The sequence below is a fragment of the Camellia sinensis genome, chromosome 4 (assembly GCF_055761805.1).
Source record: "Camellia sinensis isolate YWXY chromosome 4, ASM5576180v1, whole genome shotgun sequence".
NCBI classification, from domain to species: Eukaryota; Viridiplantae; Streptophyta; class Magnoliopsida; order Ericales; family Theaceae; genus Camellia; species Camellia sinensis.
The window spans coordinates 203,970,196-203,981,631 of record NC_138964.1 but is presented as its reverse complement, the minus strand read 5'-3'; the positions used below and the strand labels follow the sequence as shown (position 1 = coordinate 203,981,631).

At 27.3% G+C, this 11,436-nt stretch overlaps 1 protein-coding gene across 1 annotated transcript; it reads right to left on the bottom strand.

Annotated features, from left to right (window-relative positions):
- Window positions 1-9,315: 9,315 nt before the first annotated feature.
- On the bottom strand, window positions 9,316-10,625 carry LOC114271608 (uncharacterized protein At5g65660). Its single transcript, XM_028213222.2, has 2 exons — window positions 10,204-10,625; window positions 9,316-9,604 (listed from the first exon to the last, which is right to left on the bottom strand). The coding sequence occupies exons 1-2, from the start codon at window positions 10,432-10,434 to the stop codon at window positions 9,434-9,436; spliced, it is 402 nt and encodes a 133-aa protein (XP_028069023.1). The 5' UTR covers window positions 10,435-10,625; the 3' UTR covers window positions 9,316-9,433.
- Window positions 10,626-11,436: the final 811 nt, after the last annotated feature.

Genomic DNA, 11,436 nt, shown 5'->3' with positions numbered 1-11,436 from the left:
CGAAGCCTATATATGATTAATTATTAACCTCTCTTTTTTCTTTTTATCCTTGGTCAATGTTATAGTAAGTGGGAGAGTAAAAAAAATTATATATAAAAAAAAAAGAAAAAAAAAAAAAAGATGATCGAGGTCAGGCTATAGTGTATCTTTTCCTTGATGCTCCTCTTTAATTAGTGCTTAAATATAGAAATCATTATGCATTGGGCAGTACATTTACATTTGGCGAAAAGGGATGCGTTTGGGAGGTGATCTGATGTTTTGGCTTTTCAATTTTTTAACTATTTAAATTTAGAATTAAAAAATTTTGTTTGAAATGATTTTTTTATTTTTTTTATTTTTTTAAGAGAAAAATGTAATGATTATGAGTTGGATGTGATATTTTATCTTGTTAAATTAAAAAAATATGTTCTATTTTTTGTGACTCAATATCCAAAAAGATCCCAAACTTAGCTTTCTAAACGAAGCCTAAATACAGTTTTTAATTTAGGGTTGGTTTGGCATGTTTGAAAAAAGTTAAAAAGTCACTTTCTTATTTAAGTCATATCATCTTATTTAAGTCGCATCGCCTCTCTAACACATCACTTTAAACACAACACATATTTTATAAAACAACAATGATTCATCCCACTAAAAATATCACCACTAATAGCACTAATGAATTAAAAAAGTAAAAAATATATATATATAATTCCAAGACCAAAACATCACATCATTAATGGCAGGACCCACTGCCACCTAATTAGTGGGAGCACTAATTAGTGCTCCCAAACATTTTTCTTTATAAAAAGTTAAAAAGTGTATTTATTTAGATCATCCCAAACAACCTCTAATTATAAAATGGAGAGGATCGCACTTTCAAAATCATATGGCCAATTCTACTCCACTTTATAGCTTTGAAATATTTAATTGTTGATCAATTCGCGGATGCTAAAATAAAAAATATCATCATCCGTTAATGTTAAATTTTTATTAATAACTGTTCTTAGCAGCCAAAAAAAAAATGAAATGCAAAAATTCAATTTTTATCAACTTGAAAATACTTTTCACCATTTTTAATTTTTTTTTTATTATTTTCACTCCAATTTTTTTTTATTGTTTCCTTTAAATATGATATTAGAGTGGTAGTTATTAGAGATAATTTAAAAACAATAATTAAACTGCATAATAATCCAAATCTAATCTTGAAAATGAAACAAAAAATAATAATAATAAATTTAAAAGTGAGATCAGTGTCCACTGTGGAGATAAGACCACTGGGAGAACCCACTAACACACTGCCATTGATAGGCCCAGCCCCCCATGTGGATTTTTTGGGTACAATATGGGGTTGTTTTTGATAGGTTGATTAAAAGCTAATTTTTTAAAAAAAAAATAAAAATTAATATAATTTATAAGAATTGTTTGGAATATTTTAAATAAGTGTATTTTTTAATTTTTTATAAAAAATATGTAAAAAAATAGAGATGAAATATTAATTAATGTGACCTAAAAAAATAAAAAGATAAAAATTATAGACTTATTAGTCTTTTCAAACTAGGCCTATGTTTAAAAAAAAGTTAGGTTTTAACCCTTATTTATTTTTTATTTTTTTTTACTCTTCCAAAAGAGCCCAATGCCCATTAGGTGGCTTCTTGTGCTTCATCATTCATTCCTACAGTTACAAACCCTACTTTTCACTTTCTTTTGTTTTTTTTTTCTTGGTTCTTTTAAAAAAAAAATTGGCGGACATAATTCAACATGCTTGGTTAGAATTTTTCAAAAAATTTTATTTTTTTATTTTTTTTATTTTTATTGAATTTTTTAAATATTTTAAGTAATTTTTTTTTTACTTTTTAGACATACCTAACATAAATACTACTACAAAAACAGATAAATATCACATTTTTTTGTGTGATATATGTTATTTAATCACACTTTTTAAGTTTTATTAAAGTGTGATCTTTGGGAGTGTGATTAAAAGGGATTATTTTTAATCACACCTTTTAAGTGATTAATAATATTTAGATCACACATTTTAAGTGTAATTAAAAATATTTAGATGACACTTTTTAAGTGTAATTCATAGTATTTAGATCACACCTTTTAAGTGTGATTAAAAATATTTAGATATGAAAAAAAAAATATTACACTCACCAGCTTCTCATTTGCTCTCGTAGAGATTCGAACAATCAACCCTCTCAACACCATAAACCTTACACAACACACTCTTTCCACTACACCTCTATAACACCATATGATTATATATGCAACATATATTATTTATATAGTACATAGACCCGTATTAATATAAAAGTATATATATAAAGATAATTATTTTTTATTGAACATAATTTATGTAAAAATAAATTATTTATTATAAAAAAAAAGAGACCACTTTTGGCGACTAAACATAATTTTAGTTGCCAATTCTATACTTTTGGCTACTAATTATTTTTTAGTCGTTAAAAAATTTAATTCTCAGGCTATAATTACTACTTTTGGCGACTAAACTTCTTTTTAGTCGCCAAAAAGTCTCACTTTTGGCTATTAAACATCTTTTTAGTCTTCCAATGCCTCAGTTTTGGCTACTAAAATTTTTTTGGTCGGTCAAAGCCCCACTTTTGGCGACCAAACATCTTTTTAGTCACCCAATACCTCACTTTTGGCTACTAATTTTTTTTTGTCGCCAAAAAGCCTTACTTTTGGCTACTAAAATTTTTTTAGTCGGTAAAAGCCATATGTGGGCAACCAAATAGATTTTTAGTCGCCAAAAACCTTTACTTTTGGCTACTAATGCTTTTTTAGTTGCCAAAACCTATACTTTCAGCGACCAAATGTGCTTTTTTAGTCGCCAAAGATGTTTTTTCTTATAGTGGAGTGTAATATTATATATATATATATATATAATTACATTTATTTAAAAAGTGTGATTAAAAAGTAGTAATGTATATATAATCACACTTTAATTACAATGTGTGATTAAAAATATATATATATAATCACACTTATTTAAAAAGTGTGATTAAAAAGTAGTAATATACATATAATCACACTTTAATTAGATGGTGTGATTAAAAAATATATAAATAATCACACTTTAATTAGAATGTGTGATTAAAAAATATATATCAAATCACACTTATTTAAAAAGTGTGATTAAAAAGTAGTAGTGTATATAAAATCACACTTTAATTAGAATGTGTGATTAAAAAATATATATATATATATATATATAATCACACTTAATTGAAAAGTGACATAAAAAATGAATATTATCACACTCAATCAAATTAAGTGTAATTAAAATATTAATTTAATTTTTTTTATCACACTTCCAATAAAAGTGAGATTTTTTTTTTTTTTTGTCAAAGTGTGATTTTTAATTATTCTTGTAGTAGTGAAATATACCTAAAAAGTAAAAGATTTGTGAAAGAAACCGTTTAAAAATTTACTAAATACTAAAAATACAAAAAAACATACGAAAATTCCGTAAATATTTTGTATTTTTATGTATTTATTAATTTTTTAAAATATTTTTTTACAAATTTTTTACTTTTTAGATATATCTAAGTAAGGTGCATCTAAAAAAGTAAAAAAAAATGTTTAAAATTTTAAAAATATTCACTGAAAACAAAAAAACTCAATTTTCAAAAAATTTAATTAAAAAAACTCAAATCAAACACACTGATTGGTTTGCAAACTTTTATGATGGGGTGCTTTGGCAACCAATTTTTGGTTTTTTATTTATTTTAAGTCATATTCACCTTGTTTGTTTTCACTTTTCAAAAAACACTTTTCAGAAAATTTTACTTTCTTATTTTTTGTACTTTTTTATTTTTACTGAATTTTTTTAATATTTTAAGTAGATTTTTTTACTTTTTAGACACACCTAACATAAATACACTTAAAAAATAAAAAAATTGTAAAAAAAATATTTTAAAAATTCACTACATACCAAAAATACAAAAAAAATATAAGAATTCAGTACATTTTTTGTATTTTTATGTATTTATTAATTTTTTAAAATATTTTTTCACAATTTTTTTATTTTTTAGATACATCTAAGTAAGGTACATCTAAAAAACTAAAAAAAAATGTTTAAAATTTTTAAAAAATTCACTAAAAACAAAAAAAAATACGAAAACAAAAAAAGTCAATTTTCAAAAAACTTACTCCAGAAAACTCAAACGAAACACACTGATTACTTTTCATATTTTTTATTTATAAAAGAATAAAATAGATTAAAAAAATTAAAAAATTAATTTTTTTATCAACTTTTCAAAAAAATCACAACCTTCGCTTTGTTATGTGTTGGTTTTTGTATACACATAGGGTATAATGTAACTAGATATATTGAGAAAAATTCAATTCAAAGGTTGGAAAGACTTTGGGACATAAATCCTCACGTCTTAAGTTTTATTTTTTTTGGAATTAATTATTTGGATGACAACATATATAGTTGATAGGACGAACTTTTCAGACCTGAACATATCGTACCTAATGTCAAGAATGTAAATACAAATCCCCGCATGTATGCAATTCTGTAACTTATCGCTATCTGATTTAGTGGTCCTATTGTGTAATAACCATTAAAGGGTGACCCGTGGGGTCTCCACCCCTTATAGTGTCTAACCAAGAGATTACTCCTATGTGGTTAGACTTTCTTTTTTTCAGGCTTTGTTATGTGTTGGTTTTTGTATACACATAGGGCATAACGTAACTAGATATATTGAGAAAAATTCAATCCAAGGTTTGGTAAGATTTGGGGACATAAACCCTCAAGTCTTAAGTTTTATTTTTTTCGGGATTAATTATTCGGATGACGACATATATGGTTGATAGGACGAACTTTTCAAGCATGAATATATTGTACCTAGTGTCAGGAACGTAGATTCAAATCCTTGCATGTGTGCGACTTCGTAACTTATCGCTATATGGTTTGGTGGTCCTGCTGTGTAGCAACCACCAAAGGGTGACCTCTGGAGTTTTCACCCCTTGTAGTGTCTAACCCAAGAGGTTACTCCTATGCGGTTAGGCCTTTTTTTTTTTTTTTTTTTCTAAAAAAAATACAGTTCGGCAGTTGGACTATAATCTATCTAACTGTACTATATATATATATATATATATATGTGAGCATTGGATTTGGTGTCATGACTTTTTCTTATGTCACGTGACAAATTTTTCTATTCTAAAATAATAATAAAAAATTATTATTCAGAGGCATGAATAAAGTTTGAATCCAAAATTTTAAATTTTATTAAGAACACTCGTACCACTTAAACAATATATATACATTTTATGGTATTAATTTTTTATTATTAATTTTTATTCTTACTTATCTGAATTGTACATGTATCACGTGTGCCACCTACTAGTATTTAAATAAGATACGAAGTTTGGTAGTTAGATCATAATGTTTATATAAGACATACGAACTTGAGAGAATTTAAGTAGTCCGTGAGATTCATTACATATCTTGTTTCAATAATTTAAATTAATTAGTTTATAGAGTTTTCCGTGTATATTATTTATTAAAAAACAAGATTGATTTGATAATCGTAACATTTTATCACATTTGTCTTAAATATATATATATATATATATATAATAAGTACATTTTTAAAAATAGACCATCTATTTTTTAAGATAAATGCAACAAAATGGAAACTTATAATTATTGGATTAATCTAATTTTTTTATGAATGATATATATTAAAATTTTTACAAAATAAACAATTTAAATTATCAAAATAAAATCCTTCATAGATGCCACAGACCCTAAAGTTATCTAAGTTCACTACATTCAACACACTTTTTTAATGAAACTCATAAGCATTTTATTTATTTATTTATTTTTACCATTTTTGAACCACCTTTTATGTCAATTTCAATATCAAAACAATGCTCCCGTGGCATTCCTTAGCAATTCACCTAGTTAAAAACATGGTTGAGAAGATTCAATTAGGGATGTTTGTCAATTGATTAAAATAGTTAAATAACAATAATAATAATATGAAAAATCGACTCATTCTTTTTATTTTTTTTATCAAAAAAATACTAAAAATATCAATCCTCAAGCCAACTTTAGTTATGTTGCTTTGAATCAGTAATGGTATGAATACACCAACCAAACATAAACAAAAATATTAGAAATTTTAAAAGTTCTACCAAAATTTTTATAAAATATCTCACATCCCATACCCATATGAGAGATTTGATAAAACTTTTGATAGAATTTTTAGAATTTTTAATATTACTCAAATATAAAATGGATACAAATATCTTACCAAGAGTTTATTCTATGTTCATTGGGTGTTTCTTTGTGAAACATTTAGGTGTCGTTTGGCAAACTTGGTTTTTTTGATTTGTTTAGCTTTAGACTTTTTTGTTCGTTTGGTTTTCTTATTTGACTTTTTTGACTTTTTTGCATTGGAATAACAAAATTGTCCTCCACTTGGAAATGATGCTTTTTTGACTTTTTGTTTGTATATGGGTCAATTTGGTAATTTTGCATCAAAAATCAAGTGTTTTGTCATTTTGTGATTTTGTAACTTTTTTTTTGTCCTTATGTGCTTATTTAGTCCCAATATATTTACCAAACCAAGGCTTATATCTTTTATGTGATTAATTTTCTGTGCACTTAAACTTTCTCAATTGAAATAAACTGACTATTAATTTAAGTCGGAGTACATCAAGTTGGCCAATTGAACCTTGGTTTGGTTTTTTTGAGTTGGGACTAAATAAGCACACAAAGACAAAAAAAAATCACAAAATGACAAAATACTTAACTTTTGATGAAAAATTACCAAATTGACTCATATATAAATAAAAAGTCAAAAGAGCATCATTTCAAGTGGAGGACAATTTTATCATTCCAATGCAAAAAAGCCAAATAAGAAAACCAAACGAACAAAAAAGTCTCAGGTTAAAAAAGTCAAAAAGCAAAGTTTGCCAAACGACACCTGAGTCTTGACTTGTTTTTTCTTTCTTTTTTCTTTTTATAAGAAGGAACATAGATTAAACTTAAATAGAAGAGTACAAAATTCTGAAATAATTGATCCCTCTAGCATTATCATAGAATTTAGTTGCAATATAGGAGTGTTTTAGAAAATTGGTAAAAAAGTTAATTTTTTTTGTTTTTTTAGTTTATTTTGTCTTTTTATGAGTAAAAAATATGAGAGGTGATGTAATAAAAAATGAATAAAAAATTAAAAGCTGCCTTTTTATCCCTTTCCTAAAAGACTCCACAATAAGGGAAACTGATGTAAAATTGGCAAGCCATCTGGTGCTTGAAGTCCAAAATTTGCAAGAAAGTCAGTGCATCAGCGCACTGCCAATTGCTCCAGCAAGTACCTACAGTCAGGCTATGGTGGGCTACTCAGAGATGAAGTTGGCTTCTGGATATGGGGTTACATGGTTACCTAGGCCATTGCACTAGCCTAGAAGCTGAAATCTGGGAAATATATAGAGGACTAACCAGTATTATGCAAAAAGGGCTGTCCAACATCATCGTTGAAACTGATTCTCAAAATGCAATGGAAATGCTTAGAGAAGGTGCTTCCACTAATTCACCCTATCGAGCCATTATTGAAGATGTCAAATTCCTACTCAGTAGGTGCCGATGCTCTATCCAGCATACTAATAGAGAAGGAAACCACAATGCTGATTGCTTTGGCCAACATTAGAGTTAATCAACAAGAACATCTTGTATTTCTTGAGAACCCACCTAGCTCTCTTCTTTCTTTTCTTATCACTGCTATAAATTATAATGAATGCTAACTGTCTAAGGGATTAACTTATCCCAAGTCTGCTCTGTTTTGAACTCTTTGTTTAACTTATTCCCATGAATTAAAAAAAAACAAGTATCTGCAGTCACAATACGTATACCCACTTTTCAGTTTTCACAAGATTGAATTGGTTACTTGGTCATGATCAAGTACTTAATCATTAATTCCTATAATTATCCCCATCAAACCGATAAAACATAAGAAAATAAGGTTTGATTTTGGATTCACTTGATATATTTGTTGAGGGGCAACTATTTTTTATTAGCAAACAATTTTTTTAGAAAGAAAAAGAAAAAGAAAAAGCAACGAGGAGAAAAACTTCTTTGCATCAAATTGCAAATTTGCAAATACTATTATGTATCTGAAACACTATTTTAAAAAATGAAATGTGTAAGTGTATCTCTAAGGTTTTGTTAATGTTAAATTTATTTTTAAAAAAAATTGATTTTATATCAATTATTTCAATTACTTCATCAAATTTTCATCAAAATCTTTTTAAAAAGTTCCCTTCTTATTCCAAATTTTCATTTTCATTAAATTTGATTTTTAAAAAATTTCTTCCTTAAAAATTCAGTATATTTTCGTTTTTTGTTATATTCAATGAATTTTTGTACATTTTAATATATATACATATATATATATATATATATATATATTAAGTGCATCTAAAAAGTTTTTTAAAAAAATATATTTTAAAAATTTGTTAAATATAAAAAATAAAAAATTTAAATTTAAAAAATTATTTTTGAAAAGTTCAATCTAAACAGAGTATTAGTATTGATTAATAATTTTTTAGTGTGAAAACGAAGGGTGGCCTTTGGTCTTCATGGTAATGAGAGGGAAGGATCACCGCAATTTAGCAAGGGAGTCAAATCAAAGAGAAAAGTAATATAAAAAGGATACAAAAAAAAGTTAACATCAACCCAAAAACCATTACGGAACTAGTACCACGACAACTAACCTTGCTAGTACAGAGTCCGGGCTACAGAACAAAAATGAAAAGAGGCGTTTCGTAGAAACCGAATTCACTTGATCAAACAGTGAAATTAGGACACGAGATAGAGAACAACAAGCGTCCAGTGTGGGACAAAAATAGTGAAGAATGTGAATGAGACATCATCATATTCATATATGGCTACATCTTTGCTTCTATTCTCCATTATTAATTCATTATCTCTTCATTCCACACCCTCTTCTTCATCATCATCTTTTCAAATTCTTTTTATTTATGGAATTGATTATTTTAATCTTTTATAAAATAAAAAATAAAATATATGTAAAAAATAAAATTGGTACTAAAAACCAAAGTTGCAGACAATGAACAAACCCTTGAAAGTTGGACTTACAAAAATATGAACGCAATAAGTGAAAGCGAAAAATTATTGGATGCAAATAGGGTATCATGTGGCATGTTACAGGGTGTCTTCAACCAATCACAAACATTATGATCTCTCATGTTATCTCCTTATCACCCAACACATAAATGTAACCTCCATGATATTTACACTATTTGCACCCAAAAATTTCTCAGTGAAAGCACAAGCAATGGCACCTGGGGAATTTTAGTCAAGTATGTTAATGGAAACCAATTTTGATATACAAAGAAGTGAATTTACTAAAGTTGCATACATACAGTATACGTACATTAAAATGGTCAATTTTTTTGCTTAATACAAAGGCACGGCTATGCGCGGCGGCGGCTTTGGTGGCTTCTGCAGCTCTAGGACGATCTTTCCCGCCCGTGGGGGCTCGCAAGGACACGGCAGCGCTATGAACTTTGGCATCCGATCTCCGGGCATCAACACCGGCAAGCTTTGGTTCTGGTCTTGCTTTGAACGCTGTTTACAATTTCAAAAAAATTAAAATAAAAATCGTTAGAAATTTCGTAATAATTAACCATAATTACTACTAAAACACGAAGAATATAAAGGACTAGTAAATTAAAAAAATTAAATTACACGTGTATATAAGAACATAAAATTTAAAGTAAGTGATTTGTCTTAGCAGCCTGCTTGGATTGAGGGATGGGGAGAAAAAAAATTAAATTAAAAAAAAAAAGAAAAAAAAAAAAAGGGAGAGAAACAGAACTCTTTATCACTTGTTTAGATGGGTGAGAACGTGAGAAATAGTTATCTTTTCTTTTTTTTTCCACTAAAAAATGGATGGTATAATTTATTTATTTTTAAAATATTTAAGAAATCACAATCATTTTTTTTTTGTTTCTTACTTTCGGTGAAAAATCATAAATCTTGTCATTTTAGTTTATCAATCAATCATTGTAATTTCACAATGATTAAAAAATTATAAATAAGAGTAGACGTCCCAAATACTTGACGAAAAATATCAAAATACTCTTAGTTGGAAATTCCAAATCCACACAACCCAATTCAAACTTTCTAACAACACCATCAATGAAGAAGAAGATGAGGAATATTACAGTGCAAGCAGTTGTAGGTTTGGAGGGTGATCCATCACCGTTATCTGCCTCGAGATCCGTATCGGCGGAGAAAGATCGACGGAGGGATTGGAGCTTGTCCCAGTGGTAACAACAGGAAAAGAATCCACACAAGCTGAAGATGACGATCAAGAGGAGGGCTGTCCCGAGTGGGAACCCTAAGGACGGTCGAGATCCGTCCATCCGGGGTGGCGCGTAGTATGGACTCTCCATTACTTGTACTGTAACTAAATCTCCCTCCCTCTCTCATGTGGGGAAGAGAAACCAAAAAAGAAAGAAAGAAAGAAAGAAAGAAAGAAACAATGCTTGTTTCAGATGTGTGTGTTTGAGGCAGCATGACCAAGAGATGGGTGGACAGAATTTATAGAGTGGGCTGGAATCTATTCACAAAATGTGTGAATAATACATATTACTACTGTTTGACGTAACTTATAAATTTATATAGTATAAAGTTTTTATTTTAAAATTGTGTATCACATATTTAGTGTAATTTCTTCTTACGAATTATAAAGTAAAAATAATATAAAGAAATTTTAAAAAGAATAACAATGTCCAATATATATATATATATATATATTAAAAAGCGAGGAAAAATGTATTTTTACTGGATCAACCTCCATATTTAAAAATTGGGATATATTACAGTCATTGTATTTGAGATTTAAAAAAAATATAATAAACTGGATAATTTTAACATAATTACACTGATTTTTATTTTTAGTAAGGTTACATGAACTGAAACTAATATAATTGGTGAAAAATACAAAAGAGTAATGTTATACAAATATAAAATTCATACATAATGATGTGGCTCATTATAAACCTTTCACTTTAAAATAAAATACCATTGAAGATGAATTTATTTACAATAATGGCATTGCCATATCACTCTTGTCAGATTTTTTGTATGAATTTTACGTATATTTAAAATTTTCTAATACAAAAATAAATAAAATAAAGCATATTTTTTGTATAAAAGAGATAGTAACATTATTTTTTATTCATATAACTAACAATTATATGAATTAAAATCTCCATGAAACTCAATGTAAATATGTCAAAACTATAAGGCTTTTTATATTTTTTTCAAACCTCAATGGAGGTCAATGTTAAATTATATTGACCATTCTTTGATGTTTGGAGAAAATATAGTAAATTCTATAATTTTAACATAATTATACAGATTTATATTTTAATAAGGTTAAAGAAACCAAG